The following is a 19,534-nucleotide window of genomic DNA, read 5'->3' as shown; positions in this document are numbered from 1 at the left end:
TCTCCGAGTGCTGTCGCAGAATAAACACCCCACCTATTTTGCAGACCGAGGCCAGGCAGAAGCAGTTGATTTCTGTAGTTATAGGAGAGATCACAATGCAACAGAGGTTCAGCCCTCTATCAAAGTGCACTTTGAATTAAAACAAACATAACAGGGCTTATATACATTTACAGCAGATATAAACCACTCTGCAAAGGGGCCTGATATGGCAGAGCAGCATTTGTACACAAGGAAACTTTGGTATAGCGACTTGAACGTGTATTGCTGATAACTGGGGACCTGCAACGGGTTGGCCTTGACCTGGTTCAGCTCATGCCTCTCTCCTTAACTAAATCTTAGACTTTGCAAGTATGTAGACACAGGATTTTTTTTATTTTACTGTATTTATAAAAGCTTATTTCAGACTACACCTGCGTAAGAAACACTGAGGATGTGAAGCAGGGCTGGTAAAACAGGTGAACACAGAGCCATGTCTGCTAAACACCAGCAAAACGGTCTGCCAAAGAGAAAAATAGTTGTTCTCGTTGGGTGACAGAGAGGCATTGAGACCACAAAAAGCTGTACCTCCACAAAGTATCATCCCCTCTGCTTGCTCAGTGAGCGGCAGGTGATGTTAAATAGGACAGACTCCAGGCAAGGTGCGGCAAGTTCACTTGAGCAACACACACAGGAGCCTGGCACCAGTTTGGCTGAGTTTGCCTGAAGTCACACGCAGCAGAGAGCAGGGAGGGAGAGTATTTAACAGAATACAGACAGCTTCAGGGACGGTCCTCTCTCTGTGTTTGCATCTTGTGATTTTGGGGAAGCTAGCAGGAACTGCAGCCCCACGAGGGGGCTCTGCCAGCGCAGGTATCAGCAGCATCAACCCTCCCAGTGGGCAGCTCCCACTGGTGCCCATTCACAGCTTGCCTGCAGACAAGGCTTTCAGGGGGGAGCGTCAATTTTCGTGGGAAGCGTCACTTTTCGTGGGAAGCAGCCTTAAAAATGAACCAAAATACGCCTGATTTGGTGTGATATGAAAGCAGCTCTGGTGGGTTAGGGTCTCTAAAGCAGTTTAAATTTCGGGGTGTTAAACTGGAATAGTTGTAGGGATAAACAGGATAACCAGAATAGTTGTTCCCTCTGGGCTGTTTCCAGTGGAAGCAGCAAACACAGGGGGCGCAACTGATAGCTGCCGTATGATTTAAGTGTGCCTGGAACATGTATAAATAAATGGGAACAAGGAAATTACTTGGATGCCTTGTTCCTACTAGGTCTCCCCCAGGCAAAGACACTTGTACCAGTGATAGTTTAAGAAAGCCTGGTACAGACAAGGTTTTTGAAATTGATCAAGTAGGGAAAATGAGAAAAATATCTTCCTCCTACACAGAACGGAACACGGTGAAGGGGAAGGGACATTTAAACAGCACACACCAATCAAGGTAAGACAGCTGAGTTTGTCCTCTTTACATCTTTTAATACAACCTCCATTAAAATTCTGAAGCAAAAATAACTGTGTAATGATAATCACAAGATTATAAGGAGAATACACATTCATATTCAAGGAAAGATTTGTCTCTACAATGCATAAGAAAAATCGAGTGATGAAGGTCATTTAAATGCCACTGTCTGTGTCCCCTGGAACAACTGCCTGGGCTCATTGGTAAGAGCGCCTGTCGAAGGTGCAGTGCTCGACTGTTCACTGCTTTTAGTAGAAGTGATTACCGGCACAAAAAGAAATACAAGTGTAAACAGCCAGAGCAGCAGTGATGTAGGAGGATGAGACACGGAAACAACAGGGACAACAGCTTCAGGGGGGTGCTGCTTACTCGCTGGCAGCAGGGACACGCTCCTTCCTCACGGCGTCAGGCTCACATGACCACCATGATATCTTCCAGCGGCTTTCGGGTCAGCGCGGGCACAGTAGCGTCTTTCTTGGGATAGCCAACGGGGAGCAGCAAGAGAAGCTTCTCGTTTGCCGGGCGCTGCAGCAGTACCCGGAGCTGGGGGCCACAGTTGAGGGGCGTGGAGGTCACTGTGTACAGACCTGCATTCTGCAGCAAGACAGAGAGCAACGGAGTGAGACAGAGGGATGTGCGCTGGATTGGTATCCGTTACTCTCACCAGACCTGTACACATTCTCCTATTGCCTAGCCCAGAAATGCTGCTCCGTTAGACTCTTAGTCAGGCTTTAGGACATCTGATTTACTAATAGCCTCAATGGTACCATCAGAGATGCCTGCTCTGCTTACAGAAAAGTACAACATTTCTCCACTGCAGCAACAGCACAGGCTGATGGACACAGCCCTATTCTGCCTGATATGTCTGTACGTTGCACAGCAGGAGGCCGCCCACAGCATTCAGTGTAACAGGGGATCCACGGCTACAGCAAAGTTGAGAGGCAGTTGTATGGATACGGCTAAAATATCATCCCATGGGGTTCATCTGGCTCATATAGAGAAGTGTTTCTGTTCATGGCCCCATAAAGCTGGGAGGAAGGTGCCTTACAGCTTTGTGAACATTTGCTCCTCCTGAAGAGCTGTACCCCACAGGGACAGGGGGCACGTGCTCTGCCTCAGGGTTTGTCACAGGAGTCTGTTTCCATCTCTCACAGTGGGGCTTACATCAGAACCCAAAATAAGTCTATGCATCACTCCTCTCATAGGAAATTTCATAAAAAAGCTAAACAATCTGACAAATAGTAAAGAGCTGACACTATCCAAGATAGGACCCCGCACCTGAGGCACTCCCTAAGAGTTGCACATGTGATTTTCAGTCTCTCTCATTAGGTAACATAAGCATTTTGGGAGGCTTTGAGATACAGTGAGAGGTGCTCACGCAATGGGCCTCTGATATTAAGTAACCTCTACGATCTTCTGAAGAGGAAAAGAGCTAATAGTGGTGGTGCTGAATGTTATGAGTCCGTGGCACTGTGTCCTTTGATGTTGTCAATTAATTTCTAAGATCTGGGAAAGAAACAGCATTACGAAGCCTAACAGTCGGTAAGGAGCCTCAGAAGTCTCACCTGGTGGCGGGGTGGCTCAGGGGAAAGTGGGGACTTTTCACTCCTACTGCTTCTGACTACGGTGCTGGTGACACCGTGCTGGTTCTGACCCATTCCCTGGGCATCCCCTTTGCTCTCAGCTCCACAGAGGGAAAATAGAGCCCTGTGCCGCTGCAGAGCGGCAGCACCCCAAAAATGTGCTTCTGTGCCGCTCACTTCTCAGATTTCCCATCCTGAGGACTCTCCTGGGGAGCAGCAATGTGGGCAGGGAAGCGGCACTCAAAACAGAATGGAGAACTGGCAGTTCCTGGTAGGAAATTGGCCTAATATAAGAGGTGGCACCTTGCTGTTATCCTCCTGGCAGGCCAAGTTCGCAATCAGAATCGCTTCACTATTTAAACACTTGTGTGAGTACATCAGATACAACAAGCAGAACTGAGCACTGGGAAATGACTGAGAAAATCCAACTGGCTGGTGTCAAACATGCTGAGCTTTAGAAATCAGTTGACTTTCAGAAATGCCTCAGAAAGACTGATTGAAATGGTACAGCTTGTTCTCTGAAATATATCCCTGATTTTTTTTTTTTCCAGCATTGTGTACTAAAAATAGGTTGGGGTCAAGCCGTATTTTAGCGATTACTGAAAAGAAGGGCCAGTGTGGTGCTGTACAGCCATGCTTGGGTTCTTCAGAAACCACAGGGGCTGAAGTTGTCACACTTCCAGAGTGACAACTCTGGAAGTACGCTGCATTACATCTTTTTTCTTCTTAACCAGTACTCAGGACAGGAATCACCCTCTCAGATGTGGGACTGTCCAGAATAACTTTAAAACTCAAAACTAAGACATATTGCCAGGAATTGGAGTAATCCAGGGGACTGGTAATGTTAAAATCTAAGTGGAGTTCCACCCTCATTTGGCCAGAATACTTTTGGCATGTAAGCCAAGCCAACACATCGACTTCCAGTATGTCGATTCTGTCAACGTACCTGCAGTGCAGCAAGCAGGATACCACAGGCAATGGAAACACTGATTTCATTGTAGTAGTGCGTCTTCTTTTTGCCATTTGGAAGCCGCCCATATACCTGCTTGAAAATGAGGATCAGATAGGGAGCAGTGTCCAAGTACTCTTTGATCCAGTTTGTTCTGCAAAAGAACAATGTTTAAGACATTTATTTCGCGACCTTTTGACTTTCCCGTAAGTCACATTTACTGTCTGCAAAGGGGCACTAACGGTACGTGACAATTATAGCAATAGACTAAAGCTTAGAACATTTACTGCAAAGGATTAAGCATTATCAGCTTAAAGAGAAACATTTCTGAAAAATAAATAAGCTTGAATAGAGTTCTCAATTTTAACAGATTCAGCTGAGGAATTCACGCACTCGCTCTGAAGAGTGGAACCGCATAAAAATAGGAGATAGTTCTTGACCTCTTATCTATGAGCTGGCCTCATGAGCATTTTTCTGTGATCAGGAAGTGGGAAATATTTACAGCTGCTCTTCTGAGCAGCACCAGAAAACTGGGGAGGCTTTAAGGAGTACGTACTTAAAGGAAAATTTTTGAAACAAGGTTTTTTTAAACTGAGCTGAATATTTTCAGTTTGTTTTTTTTTCTTCCTGAAAATAAGGAAAAAAAAAAAAAGAAAGCAAAAAAAAAAAAAGAAGCGTGACTGAAACTTCCCAATATTCTCTCTCTCAGACCAAAACACAGCTCCTTTCAAACCCCTTAGCAATTGACTTTTTCATACCTCAGTCTTTTCAGGTCATTAACCCATCTGTCTCCCATCCTTTTTTTGTAGTTAATTTCTTCTTCTTCTTCTACAATCTCACGAATCTTATGTTTCAAATATGGATCTTGCACTACAACAAAGGTCCAGGGTTCAGTGTGGGCTCCACTGGGTGAGGTGCCTTAGTACAAAAACAGGGAAAGATGAAAACCCAGTTGGCACAATGCTGAATGAGGGTGCGCAGTGAGAGGTATCAGCTCATGCTTGTGGGCTTTCAGGCTCACCAACAGAGCAATGGGAAAGCAAGTTGATGTGATGGGAAGAAAAGGACTGAGGTCAGTTCCGACAACACTGTTAATTTCTTCCTCAGAGAATCTGAAGTCCTGTTCAATGACAGAGGTTAGTCCTTTCATACAGCCATACAGGAAACAAAAGTTATGATTCTATGATTTGAAAAAATTCATTCGTGGTTCTTATGATGAGGCAGTATTATGGTGCAATAAATGCACACAGTAATGTTAACACAAAGCATTGTACCCAAAGCAACACATCATCTCCACATGCAACCAGCCCTGAGACATGGTTATAGCTGAAGGGCAAAGCGCATGGCTTCCAAGGAAACAAAGCCAAGTGGCCACCTGCAGGAATCTGTCACTGACTGACAAAGATGAGGAGCTGCACAATGCAGACATCTGCCATATAGCATGCGAGTTTGAGTTTGTTGTCCCAAAGACAGCTGGTGTATGGAGGTGTGCACACATTAAGTCTGCACTTGCTTATTCAGCCTTGATTATTACACACCAGCACCACTGCAGAATATTTTAACCACCTAGCAGATGAAAGCCAGAAGCTGAAGAATATAGTTATCTGTCCAAGCTCACAGAGAAATGGGTTAAGGAGACTGTTCAGGTCCCTCTAGCCCCTCATACACATTTATATAATATTTGAAGGTCTTGAACACATAATGCATTTGCTTCTCTAAGCACTGATTTCAGTTTAAAAAACACCAATGAGCAGCTTGAACTATTTTTATATTAAAATGTGTTTATACCATGAACCTTGCTTCTCCTCAGGTTTGAGTAAGAACCGATGACATTTATGGTTTGCTTTGTTTTCTTTTCCTCCACATAGCCCAAAGCTTCCAGGGTTACTAAGTGCTTCATCTGCACTCCAGGCTTGTTCACTTTGCTGCATTTGCCAAAACATGCTCAGTGTTTTAATGACTCCCAGCTAATTAGAGGAAAATGGAGACTTGTTACAGTGCAGTAACAAAGCTGCTTACAGTTTTTAAAGGGAAAACAAGCCACATCAATTGCTCATAATCTCTATATTATTAATCCTGCTAGAGGCCACTGAACTTTTCTCCAAGGCGGCTTGTGAATGTTTTCTGTACTAACAGTAACTGGTCATAGAAGAGAAATAACGAGGGTCAAAATCACTCCTGGCTTTAGTGTTACTAAAGCAGAGATGAGATTAGCCCAGGACATGACAGTAATTATTTAAAACAGAGTGGTTGTCAAAAAAAAAAAAAAAGAGGAAAAATTATTTTCTGACACTCAGTCAAGTAACCTCAATCAGGGTCCTCAGCATAACCCTCCAGTCATATACAATAGGGACCTGGTGCTGATGCTGAAAGGACTGGAAAAGTCTTTTTTTTGTTCTAGACTGAAACTTTGTTCCGCAAACCACTTTTGTCAACTGAAATATTTCACATGGCTGGGACAATTTCATCAATTTCTTTGGGAAAAAAAACCAACAAACAAAACCCACACATATCATCTCATAATGAATGAAACATTAAAGCATGTGAAGTACACAGTCTGACATTTTTGAGAGAAAACACTTCAATATTTCTATTGGAAAGATGTTTCACTAAACTGTACATCAATGTTATTTTAAATAACATCTTTTAAAACTTGAAAATTACATGGTTTTTTTCATGCTGTTGAAATGCTCTTCTTCCCTTTTGGGTGCACTGTGAATACAAAGGAATGGGGAATGCTCCAAACCAGTCCCCAACAGCACATATGAGTAATTTCCAATCAATCAATAGGTGCTCATTCATACTGGCAACAGGCGAATCTAGGAAAGCCAGAAGCCAAATGACAATTCTCTTGTCTTTTCCACATCACTTTTACACAGTTGAGCAGCAATGCTGATGATTTTTTTTTTTTCCCCAGACCTTGGACCACTCAGTACCATACCTGCTGTTCTGATGACATTATCAATAACCTCCCTGGGGACTGGCTCATCACTGAGGAACCTGACAGACCGCCTCTTATTAAGAAGCTCATAAAACATCTGTGACCTTTTAATCATTTCAGCCTCAGAGTAGCGCTCTGCAAAGAAGGGGACATGGGCAATATCTTCATCAAGTCCTTGCCACTCTTCGTCAACATCTGCAAGAAAATAAAAGTAGTTAGAGTGTTTGTTTTTGGTTTGTGTTTTTTGGTTTTTTTCCTGGAGAACTCTGTATCTTTGGCATTCACTACTGTAATGCACTTTGGCCTGCACTGGCATACATTGCACCTCTACACCGCTGGAAAGGCAAAGTCTGAGGTTTGAACTGACACAATTCATTGATCCCTAGCTCCAGCTACTGAATAAACACCTTGTTTAAATACTGAGAGGCAGGAGGATCCTGGCTGTCTGTAGCAAGCGTGATCCACAAAGAACTTACGGCGTTCTCCACTCCAGTCTGCAAGCCTGCCTGTAAAAGCGGGTTACATGCTGAAATAGCAGTAAAAAGGCATCCAGCCTTTCAGCCTGCTTTCCTCAGTAAGTAAATGTCAACATATGCCTTCCTGAGCAGTCTAATAAGAAAAAAAAAAAAAACAATTAAATTACTGAAATTAAGGAGAGGGTTTAACTACCAAGATGTGCAAAATCTCTGAAGAGCTGAATGGCAGCGTCTTCCGTATTTATGTTTCGTAGCAGCAGCATCAGAATCTAGGTGCTGCGCAAATGTGACCTTGTGGTTAAGTTCTTTGGTTTCATGATACTTTCAGCATAAGAGGAAATGGATGTCAAGCATCTAACTTAGGATAACAATGTCTCAAATGTAGGATATTGTGTTTCTTGTCTTTAATTTAAGAACTCAAAATGGTTCCTCATTTAACTGAAATCTGTCTCTTTGGGATTTTTTTATACCACAAAATGTATATTCTGTTGTCTCTGAGATCTCCTCTTTCTCCTCTGCATTCCCAGAATCAGCAGACATAGCATTTTTTGCAGCTATGATGTGGAAATTAAAGCCATTTAAATTTTGCATTCTGACTAGTCAATAATATTGAGCAATCCGCTACAGAGGGTTGAGTTAGGAAATAATATTCCAGTTCTTTTCAGTCACCATTAAGCTATTGTTCTGGAATCACAGCAATCGCCACTGCAAATCCAAACAGCAATTATTTCTGTGTTTTAGGAGTATGCAGTTGCCTTAGAGACCAAACTGATTCTTGATTCATTTAATAAATAGCAGTGAAATATTCACAAGTGGCTCAGTATGTGCAAGAGGCTGCAATATATTCAGTTTCATATGTTGAATCTAAACAGAATTATTCTGATCCCCAAACAACATACATTTCATTTTGCATACAAAGAAGTCACCCAGAAAGTTTGTTTTGTTTAGCATTTCATGCCTGTATTAAGCACTCTTGGTCACAGTCTGCATGCAAGGACTTGGCTACAGCGTAATGGGAAGCAGTGACCCATTGTAAAAATTATTTTTTGTGGGCATGTAGCACACTCAAAATAAGAAAGAGAATGCTTCTTCCTAGTGTTCCCTTTGTGGCTTACACTTGGTACAGTAGACTATTTACTATTCAATAACAACCAGCTGACTAGAACTTGCCCTTTGCTGGGATTCTTGTGATCTTCCCTTTCAAAAACTTTCACAGCCCCTTTTTTGCTGTTCATCCTTCACACTCAGCGAAGGGAATACCACGGGGTTACAAAGGCTGTGCTTACACTAACAAGTACTGTGCTGTAACAGGATGCTCAGAGGAAGAGCTTCTGCTGGGGACCCGGTGTTCAGCATCCTACATGTTTCAGAGTGGTAGGGTGGGGAAGGGAGGTGAGGAGATGGTTAGAGCTCTGCACCCTTCCCACCTCTTCCACACCATGCATAGTACCATAGGATGCCATTTTCAAGGACCACTATGTTAAGCTGGTGAAAGCCAATATGCAACCTCTCCTCGAAGAGTTGCAGGGAATGCCATTATGGAATAGTCTGCAGGATGCATCTCTGTCTGGTGGTCTGGAAGAAAGTATAACCCTCAGCCCAGAGGGTAGGGGCCATATAATCAGTGCCATGGTGACCTTAGTTCAGTTTTACTGAGACAACTGCTGTGAAGATGTGAGAAAGAATATGAGCTAAAGCCATACCGGATGAGAAAGAGAAAGAAGTTGAAAAACCTTCCACAGACAGAGGTTGAGACAGTGATGGCTGGCAGCCAAAGGATTTGAGAGAAAAATGATGACCCAAAAATGTATGAAACCCTAAGGGAAAAAACAAGGATTTGGGAAATGGCAACTCAGCAACCCTTTCCAACTTGACTGAGGACTGTCTGGCCAGTGGAGAAATTCAGAAGGCGTTCATGGTTATAGACAGCACAGAAAATCATGCAAGATTTGAGCTACAACCTCTCCTGCAAGCTCCTCTCGAAAGACGTACAGGCCGGGAAGCTGAATGGCCTCCTGCAACTGTCTTGATTGGTCCTGTAAAATTAATTTTCCCTCTCCAAATCCATCTTGTATATAGCAATACTGAAACTACAACAAAGATATTTGTTGTTGATCTGAGATTTAGCAGTTACAAAGAATGATGTATACCTTAATTTTATCCATAGGCACTCGCATAAAAGGGGTTTCTAAACGGGAGAAATATTTTCCTTATGAAAACAAAAAGCTTCCTGAAATCAGTTGAGGTTGTGGATTGTCTACAGAAGGCAGAATCTGACCAGAAAACTATAGTGAAAGTGAGTATTGGATTAGTGTCTTGTTGAACATTTCAGGTCAAACAATACTATTTGTGTTTATATCAATGTGCTGTAGTGATCATTCCTATCCATTTCACAAGTTTGCAATGTTGACTGTCCTGGGAAATAGAAAGAGGCTATTTCTAGCCTAGGAACAGCCGAATAAAACTAACTCCAGGACCCAAGAGTTCTTATGCAGTCTCATCATTTTCTTTCTTATGATGAGGTTTTTGTCAAAGTTCAGAAAGTAGGAAATAGCGTACATTCTATACCTTTTATTCAGCCACTGATGGAGGAAACTTGATGGTCTAACCTTGGCTGCTAAGCAAATCCAAGCCCTGCTTGGTCATCTCTTTTTCTAGTATTATTGCAAAACTATCAACAATCATTTTGAGTTAGAGATACCTAGAATATTCTATAAGATACTGAAAATCTTTACAAAGGAAGTTTGTCAAATGGTAGCAAAGGCTAGAGGAAATTTGTGAAATATTTGTACCTCATTTTGAAACACAGGGAGAGGAAAGTCAGGTAGGTGATAAACCATCAATACATATATTAACATTGAAAGACAGAAAGATGAAGAGCAAGACTAAATTACTTATATGGATAAGGACAGTAGTCAGAGAACTGACTCAGGTGATGTACTTAATCCAAAGAGGGTGTTGCTTGTGGCCAGTTGAGTGCAGAGGCCTAGACAGCAAACTGGATGAACTACAAGTACCTGTAGAGAACATGAAACAAAACATGACAAGGATGGTAGAATGAAGATACAATAACAACAGCAGGACCTACTTTGACTTGTGCAGGAAGCATATCAATAAAAAATAAGTAATAATTGATGTTGTGGTAGATTATAAAGAAATAACAAAGTAGGCTAAAAAAAAGGCTGCTTTTTGAAATGCACAGTCTTCTGGGATAGTGTGAAGCCTATAAAGGCCCCCAAGGTCACATATAGATCAGCACGCATCTTTGAGAAAGGGTCACATGGCCTCAACAACATCATTGTTATGAAGTACATGGCGGAAATATAGCTTTACAGGTATAGACCGAAGAGGAAATATCATGGTAATACTAGAAAACAGGCTTCCCATCTGAAACATCCAATAGCTTAATAAAATGACCTCTTCTCCTTTTGTGTAGTGACTCCCTTAGCTTTGGTTTCAGTGAGAGGGGAGGATGTTATTAAAAAAAAAAAAATGTACCTGTAAACTGAGATTATCTGTTCATCTGATTTAATTAACTAAATAAAAGGGTAAGGAAAAGTAGGCCTATAACTGTGGCTCTCAATTTTTAAGGGAACAAACTTGGGGAAAATAAGAGATTAAGAAAAATTAAGTTGGAGAAATCAGATTGAGGAATTCGAAGATCAGGAGGCAGAGAGATTTGGCATTTCTTTAAATCTTAGATTTAATTGGTTGCATAAACATCTCAATTAAATTATCTGTAGGCAACTAGGAATGGAAGAAATGGATTAGTTAGCACAGAAACCTAGGCCTTGTAAGTCAGAAAGTATAAAACTTGCAGTATTACCTAAGGCCAAGCTGCATTAAATTTTGTGAGGTTTGCTTCCTTGTTTGGTTTCTTTTTTTCCATGTAAGTAGAAGAGAAGAAAAGAAGTGAAGCTGCTGTGTCGTCTGGATGGTTCAACTTAATAATAACATGATAAAACATGAAATGTACTTTCAAAGATGTTGAACATGGGACAAAGATGAGGTGACTAGTAAGAATGAAAGTATGAGGACCACCATATCTGAGCTTAAGTTTCGTAAGCAAAACTTTAAAACCTTAATGCACTCAAACCAGGAATACTGGCTGAGGCAGAAGAAGAAGCCAGAAGTGAGAGAACTGACACACAAAACCAAAACTCTCTTGACAATTTTTTTAATAATAAATTCATCTATTATTTATTCTCTTCCACTATGTGTCTACCATTCATTCTTAGCAGTTAACATTATCCATATGCTAAGCTAAAATCATTATCAGCACCATCTGTTTAGTGCATGCTCCCTATATCTTTAATTGCTATGTTTGGACATACTCCTGCTTGTACAGTCATGTTATACAATACTATAAATGTCTTGTTTACATCTCTGTGTATTCCATAATTTGATGGACAACAGACATCCTGCTAGTCAGTCTATTATCTTGTTAGCCACATTCTCAAGTTTGCCATCAATTCTGTCATACGTTTGCAATAGTCATCAGGCGTCCTCCTTTTTAAGCAAATCTGAAATGGTTTTGACTCAGATATCCCAAGTGAAATCTCATTTTTAAAGTATTCTTTCTCTAACTTTATCAGAAATTCCTCTTTGGATATATTTTAGGATGATGTTTGTGTTCTTCCCAGAAGTTCATATGGCAGGTTATAATCAGCCTACAAATTACATAATAAATTTTGCCTCAGTTTATAGCAAAAATTCATACCATGGGTTCCTAATGACAAGCTCACACTGAGTACAATAACTTGTCACTTCATTTCTGTTGGCCATTTATTTTGCCTACCCTGATACTTCTCTGTGCTGTTGGTTCCCAGTTCTACATCATTAAAAAATTTAACTTATACACTTCTTGGTTGTATACAAAGACTGCAAGATAATATTAATAATTGGTCTTGAGATACCTCACTATAACCTCAGTCTAGACCAATGCGTTTGCTTTCCAAACCAGCTCTTTCCGTTTCTTCTCTAAGGAAATGCTTTCTAAGCATAGAATTCCTCTCTGATCCTCTTTTCCAGTGTAAAGATATGATGCATAGGAAAACAACTAAATGTATATAAAGAAGGCTTTCAGATCTTTGGACTTAAAATGCTGGGCAACTGACTCTGTGGTTTTTTGCTTGATTAATGGCAGAGTACTACATAATCTGCCACTACAGGAATCCCAGCAGTGAATCCAATCCTGAACGGAGTGTGTGGCTAATGGGGAACTAACAGAGATGGAGTGCCTTACTAGTGGGTTATAAATAGCAGTTAGCAGGCCGATCCCGGAAACCCCAAGAGCTGGTTAGGGATCTTAAGCAAAAGAAGTACTGAGTGAGAGAGGCACTTAGTAGTTTAATAAGCACACACTTCCAGAGGACCTGGAAGAAAGAAGGCAGCATCAAAATATTGTGAAGATTACCTCAAACTGGAGTATAGTTGGAGAAGGTTTCTTGAGATCTTCAGAGGATTGGAGTGGCTGTTTTATAAAGAAAATATTTTCTGGTTTACCTAGTAAAAGGAAAGCTGAGAGGTAATCTGATTGCTATCTGTAAGCCACAGGAGGGTACACACCAGGGCTGGAAAAGTAGCCTTTAAACTAACAAGAGGATGCAACAGGAAAAATGGGTATAGACCAATATTAAATAAGTTTGGGCAGACAGGCAGAAGAGAATTTTTAACCCGTAGCACAAAGTTCTGGAAAAGCCTTCCAGCAAGGTTAAAGAAATGGGGTCAAAAAAGATCAGTTTTCAAGTTCATTCAGCTGATGACAAAGGCTGGAAGTGTCTGCAGCAGCAGGGAGATAGACACAGTGATGCACTGTGTCCATGTAAGCCCTGTGTTCCTAGATGACACAAAGCATGAACTGTCATTGAATTGGAAAATTAAACTGCTACTGCCCCATTCATGTCAGTAGTATTATTAAAAGATATGGGAAACCTTTGAACTTGAGGAGAGGATAAATACTTCTAAGTGGGAGAGGTCTATTATAAAGAAGTATCACAAGCAATGACCACTGCATTTTCAGAAGAGATGGAACATTTGGGCCTTTGCACGTTGCTTTATAGTCCGTAAGTAGAGTATATCACCAAACCAATTAACCACAACTAAATACTTAGTAATAAAATGCCTTTGCTAATAATCTCTGCAACTGATCCCGAGAGTAACAAGGATATAAATAAAATTCAATCTCATTCTCCACACCACTGTAAACTGGGTCCGTATTTACCTTATCCATCAATTGTATTGATCTGAATACATGACCAAGAAAGTGACTTCTTTTTGTTCTTAGTTTGAGTCTAACAGGTGTATTGTAGTAATTAACTGGGGAAGGATATGATTTTGCTACCAATATGCTCTAAGCTCCCAGGGCTAAAGACTGAATCGCTTGCCAGAAATTGTCTTTGCAAGATCTAACTGTGCAAACCTGAAGCAGTGGGAAATGACATACTACCATTTTGGGATCAGATGCTCACCTCTACCAGAGAGCCCTTGTGACTCATTGTTCAAGAAAAGGCTGAAGAAACACCTTTTTCAAGAGTATTTAATTGGTAATCGCACGTGGCCTAATGCAAGACACAGCCAGATATACACAAATACAGACCATTCTTCCCAATTCACAGCAATCTCTCATCCCGGGTCTCATAAATGAAGGAAAAAGTTACAGATAGGTATGCAAACAAATCTGAAGTACTGCTGGCTAATGCATTAAACAAATGGACTGAGTGTTTTCCACTTAACCAGAGACTTAGGCTCCTGGCTGCTCAGAGAAGCACCCTTCTCTTCAGCTGCTGAAAGCACAACACAGACAAGCTCGGGAGCACTTGGCTCTCTCCTGTCTACCCTTCACTGCCAATAAGTGACTCTACTGAGCCTGCCCATGCAGATCCGCTAATTACACTGAATGCTTTGCTACTCAAAAGTATGCCCCTCTCAGAGGAAACATCCCCACTGGTGCCACTTCTGGGAAGGTTCATGGGGCTGATGTCGCCCGAGTAAGTTCAGTGCTTTCTTGCAGAGTACTTCACTTTCTTGGCAAAGCATCCTCACTTTGGTCTTGGTATTGAAAGACATGGTCTTCAGCTGCCCCTTCCTGCCAGGGGCCTATTCAAAATTCAGCTTGTTCACCTAAGGCAGCCCCAGGTTCTAGCTTTAGACAAGGCCTTAAAAATGTTTCATCTCACCTAACTCCAATTCTCTTCAGAAGAACATCATCTTTAAACACAAGCCAGCTTGAGATATTTAAGTAGAAATGAGCCTTTCTGATAAAGTAAGAGACATTAGCAAAGTAGCAGAATTTACACAGCCGGTACAATATTCTTTACTATTAAGAAAATCTCTGTTTACATCCATATTTCCATTTCAGCAGCTCGTGCAGTCAGTGAAAATTTTAACACTGACAACAAGGTGAATATGTTTTGATCCGTAATTATAGCATTAGCAGAGTAGCAGATCCTTACCAAGGTGACCATATTATCTTCTCACTTAGGTTGGGCTTTCCCCTGCTGAATAAAATATTCCCTAAGCATTACGCAATTATTTTGATTTTTCCAGAGATAAAAGATCTGCCTATTTTGCAAAGACGTTGGTTTGAATCACACACTGTTAAGGGAAATATTATTATTTTTTGTTAAAAGCAACATAGCAAGAAAACCTAATATAATGTTGGATGACATGGTACATTGAGAGGGATTTTATTTAAAAATAAATAAATCTCCCTTTTTCAACAGCACAAACGTGTCTGTCTACCTGTCAATTTTTTGTAAGCAATTTTGAACTAGTACAGTTCTGGATTTAGCACCTGAATAAAAGGGAAAACAACAAAGACGTAGAAGAATAACATTTTATATACGGAGCTGTGGCAGTGAGGGTCCTTGTTAAGAGCTAACAGTTTTGCTTATTTAGAGGATCTAAATTTTTAAACTGATAGAAACAGCTGTAGTCAAAGATGTCACTGATTATTCATGGATTAGCACCTGAACTACCCACAGGAATTTTAATTTGCAGCAATTTAACTGAACTAGTAAGCCATTAGTGACAAAGGAAATATGGGGTAATTTTATATGGAATCTATTTTCCATTGAACGAAGGAGGATACAACATATGAACTAATTTTAAAAGGAATTTTGTATATTTGGGAAACAGTCAACATGGTTTAAAATGTTCCAAGTATCAACTATTTCTGGAAATTGATACATAAAACTAACTCAAAGTACACTGAACACTGAGAAATAAGGAGAAATAATGGTTCTTAGAAGTAGGTGTATGTGCAGAAAAACAATGTAAGTTCCAAGATTCCTGGAAGCAGACTCAGGGTATGTGTCATGATGGGACAAAAAATACAAAAGAAACCTTTGAAACCAGCTTGAGGAAAAAAACAGCTATACTAACTGCAAGTTTTAAAACTTCATAAGAACAGAACTCTGCACATTTTTATTTCACAAGGAAATGAAGGGAGCTTATAAAGGACAGTCAGAAAGTAAAAGAAGGAAGGGCACATTTTGTGCTCAGACTTTTGTCCAAGCTGTGCATCAGCAATCACTACTGAAAGAGAAGGGGGGGGAAAGAAAAAAAAAAAAAAGCATTCTGTAAAGGTTCAAATACGCTGTTGAGTGAACGGAGATTAGCACCATCATCACATCTTGTTCTTAAATATTTGATCAACATATCTCCCAAAAGATCCCAGTGCTAATCCAGCTAAAGCTGCCATGGACATTCTCAAAAGTCACAAATGGAGGACTTTTGTAATAACCGTAATAAACCTATTTCCAACTTTCCTGGGGGTCCTGAGACTAAAGATGTAGCACTGGATGGTAAAGTGTGATGACATGTCTACAAAATCAGCTTACAGATAGAAACTCTCTGTTCAGGTCTTCCCTGCGAAGAAGCTGGGTGGACAGTATCTCTCTTCTTTCCCTACATTGCCCGTAGAATCCCTCTTAGGTCTGAGAGCTGCTGTGCAGAAGGACAGACAGAGCTCTTTGAAAACACGTTCCCTTTGCACTCTGACCTGTGGGATCTGAAGGAAGCGGAGATTTACGCCGTGTGACATGACACTGTACAGAGGTCCAGAAGATTGCATCTCCTTTATTCATACCAGCAGATCAAATTCAAACAACAAAAGTGCTCAGATGGATAAGATTTTTTTCTTACCTTCTTCCTCTAAGTGGTGGTCAGTGCCATCTTTTAAATCTTCATCCACCCATGGGCGAGATAGAGGCTTGCTTTTAGTCTCACATTTTTCCTTCTCTCCCTTAGTTTTCTTCAGTATTACCGCAATCAAAACACATATAATGGCTATAAAGACAGGGGTCAGGGAAGAAAAGATTGCCATGACTATGGAAGTGTGGAGTCTTCCTTTCAAGTTCAGTGGTTTCTCCTGAAAACGAGAGGATGGAAAGGGAACAGCAGAACAGCAGTAAGCAGAAAGGGGTGGACCCAAGGTTCAGTCCTTGATCCTATCCCGCTTCTACTTTTCAGCCACCGCCCCCGCAATCTCATCTGTGATTTGCTTCTGCTGTTAAGCAGACCCAGGTTTATATATTTCCTGGGAAGAAACTGCTTAGAAACAGCAAGCAGAGGCACTGACAGTATACAAACACCAAAATGCTGTCCAGTGCAAAATAAAAACAAAAAGATCTTCCAAAACCCCAGACTAAGGCAAAACATTTCGCCTCCCTCATTTTTATTGGCATGGTGATCCCAGTAATCTTGCTTGTAAGAATGATTTTGAGAAAGAGCCAAGTGAGAATGCAACTTTTAAAAACCAATGGCATCTCTTCAATGTTTAACTCATACAATTAGTCATATTGCACATATCCCAGGAAATTACAATATCACCAATTGAATAGCAGCTTGCAGTGCTACCCTGGGCTATGTAAACGGGTCGATAAAACAGATAAGTAAAGTGGTAGCATTACTTCTGTATGAAGCATGAATGAGATCCTTCACAGAACCCTGTATTCATCCTGGATGTTCTGGGAGAAGAAAAAAGAAGAATTCAGGGAATCAAAACAAGAAATATTTGAATGCTGAAAAGGCTATGCTGCAGTGAATTTTAAAACTGTGATTCACCTATCTTACCAAAGGAAAGACTAAAAAGTGATAGGATCCCAGTCTGATCCAAACATGGTCAGTGTCTAACTGCTTAACCCATTTTTTACCTCAGCCAGCTGCTTGGGAGCTGAATCAGCACAGCAGCACTCAATCCATGTTTTTATCTGGAACTGTTAGGACCTACCGGGTAATCAAATGCCAGATGGCAGTGGGTGCTGAGGGGTGTGCTAGAGAGCAGGGTACAGGGGTACTGGCTGCAGGGAGTCACCAGCACCTATCAGCCCTTTTTAGCACCAGCTGATCCCCTTATCTCATGCTGCACAGGGCCAGCTCTGAAGTATCTGCGTCCATGGCAAGTTATTCTGGAATTTCTATAAGCCACCCCAGGATAAGTGGAAGCAGTGCGTGACTGTAACCGTCCCAGGAGAAACTGTGCCCCAGGGCCCTGGCACGTCACACGCTACGACTGGTACCTGCTGGGGGGCATTGCAGTCCCTGCCTAGGGCACCCCCTGTTTTCTTAATGTGGAAACCAGGGCACCTAAGGGGAAACAAAGAAATTAGGATGTGCACAGGTTTCATCCTGACAGGTTCTCAGCCCATACCCTAACCACTCATCTCTCTCACTCCACAGGTTTTACAGCACTGGGCACACCCTTACTGGTCCCATTGGGCACTGCCACTCCAAAGGCTCCCTGCTGTATGCTCCCTACCTTCCCATGCTTCAGTGAATACCGGTGGCCTTGAAGGGTCTGTGTGTCAGGAAGCACAGATTAACAACCGGCTCGGTGGAGGAAGGTTCCTCCTTGGAAGAGGAACGTGTGGCCATAGTGGTTGGCCACACACAATGATAGTCTGGCTGTCAGTTTAGTCATGTATCCTCTTTTAACACAAACTTCTTGTATTAAAAGAGACAAATTGCTTAGCTGTGCACATATTATCTAGATGTGCTTAGAGGCAAAATGAACCTGCCCCACAACTTGTACCCAGGCTGAGCTTTCCCAGTTGTCCAGCTCAGATACAGAATAAATAATTTCACTGCTGCTGCAGTGCATCCTCAGTGCATCCTACCTGACACACAGTCTCTGGGTCCAAGTACGTCGTGGTCCTTCCAGGCAGTGTACGAGATCTGTGCAAGAAGGGTGTGCCCAGAACCAGCCAAATGCCTGCATAAGTCCATTAAAGATGAAATAAAGAGGACATGCAAAATTTGTGCTTAAGTTTCTGATTTAATTCAGTAAAATTGGCAATAGACAGGTCAGGCACCTACCTCTGCCAAAGAAGGCAACCTGCTTGAAAACCTGAGCCATGAATCTTCTCTTCTACTCTCTCCAGTCTAGATGTGACCTGGAACACCTGTTTGGTGTTGATCTTGGGCTGCCTGTAAAAGAAAAACAAAACAAAACAAAAAAAAAAAATCCACCAAACAAAATCCATGCACTGTACAGGATAGAAAGGACAACAATCATCCTGTGGGGAAAAGAGTTAAATTTATCCTCTCTCTCCTTGATTTAGAGCAGATATTTAAACTCATTTGTCCTGCCTGCTGGCCATGCAGTCACGGGGAGAGAGACTTCACCTAATGCCAGTTAGAAACATAACATTTGTTCATTAATAGGAATCTACAGTTACATCAGACACGTTTTCAACAGTCTACTCCATGGCAAGGAAGGAAAAAGGAATGTGGTCTGAACGGCACTGACTGTTTCTCCCACAGGGAATATATTCTTGTTAGCCTTGAATATTCACATACACGGAAATTAGGATCTGGAGGTGTTGCGGCTGAGAATATATCCTGCAGAGAGACAGGTCTGTGCTGAAAGAGAGAGAAAAGCAATATAGAAGGTTGAATGCTATTGTTTAAAATAACTACCTCTATTTGCAATACTGGGAACTTTGTGATCTCTCACCCTTCTGAAATAACTTTGACTTTCTTAGAGGTGATGAGATACTAATTTTTCTTTTGTGGAGTAGAGAAAGAACGAAAGCTAAATAAAAGTCCCTTTGGTATTAACTTAAGCAAAATCTATATTTGGTGTTACATATTCAAGACTTTTAGCTTGAACTTCAGCCCCAAAGAAATCCCACAATACCTTG

At 41.3% G+C, this 19,534-nt stretch overlaps 1 protein-coding gene across 3 annotated transcripts; it reads right to left on the bottom strand.

Annotated features, from left to right (window-relative positions):
- Positions 1–1,416: 1,416 nt before the first annotated feature.
- On the bottom strand, positions 1,417–18,818 carry IYD (iodotyrosine deiodinase). 3 transcript variants are annotated; one of them, XM_010129967.2, is made up of 6 exons: positions 18,708–18,818; positions 16,536–16,679; positions 6,913–7,107; positions 4,730–4,889; positions 3,969–4,125; positions 1,417–2,033 (listed from the first exon to the last, which is right to left on the bottom strand). In XM_010129967.2, exons 1-6 carry the CDS (start codon positions 18,745–18,747, stop codon positions 1,851–1,853), a joined length of 879 nt encoding a protein of 292 aa, XP_010128269.2. In that variant the 5' UTR covers positions 18,748–18,818; the 3' UTR covers positions 1,417–1,850. The 3 variants fall into 3 exon arrangements, with proteins under 3 accessions (XP_010128269.2, XP_086600987.1, XP_086600986.1); XM_086744861.1 differs by having other exon boundaries at positions 16,536–16,761; positions 18,708–18,815; XM_086744860.1 differs by lacking the exon at positions 18,708–18,818 and adding an exon at positions 18,509–18,525 and having other exon boundaries at positions 16,536–16,761.
- Between the last annotated feature and the right edge of the window lie 716 nt (positions 18,819–19,534).

The sequence above is a fragment of the Chlamydotis macqueenii genome, chromosome 3 (assembly GCF_036417535.1).
Source record: "Chlamydotis macqueenii isolate bChlMac1 chromosome 3, bChlMac1.mat, whole genome shotgun sequence".
In the NCBI taxonomy this organism is placed as follows: domain Eukaryota; kingdom Metazoa; phylum Chordata; class Aves; order Otidiformes; family Otididae; genus Chlamydotis; species Chlamydotis macqueenii.
Note: the sequence above shows the minus strand (reverse complement) of the source record. Positions and strands in the feature narration are given on the sequence as shown.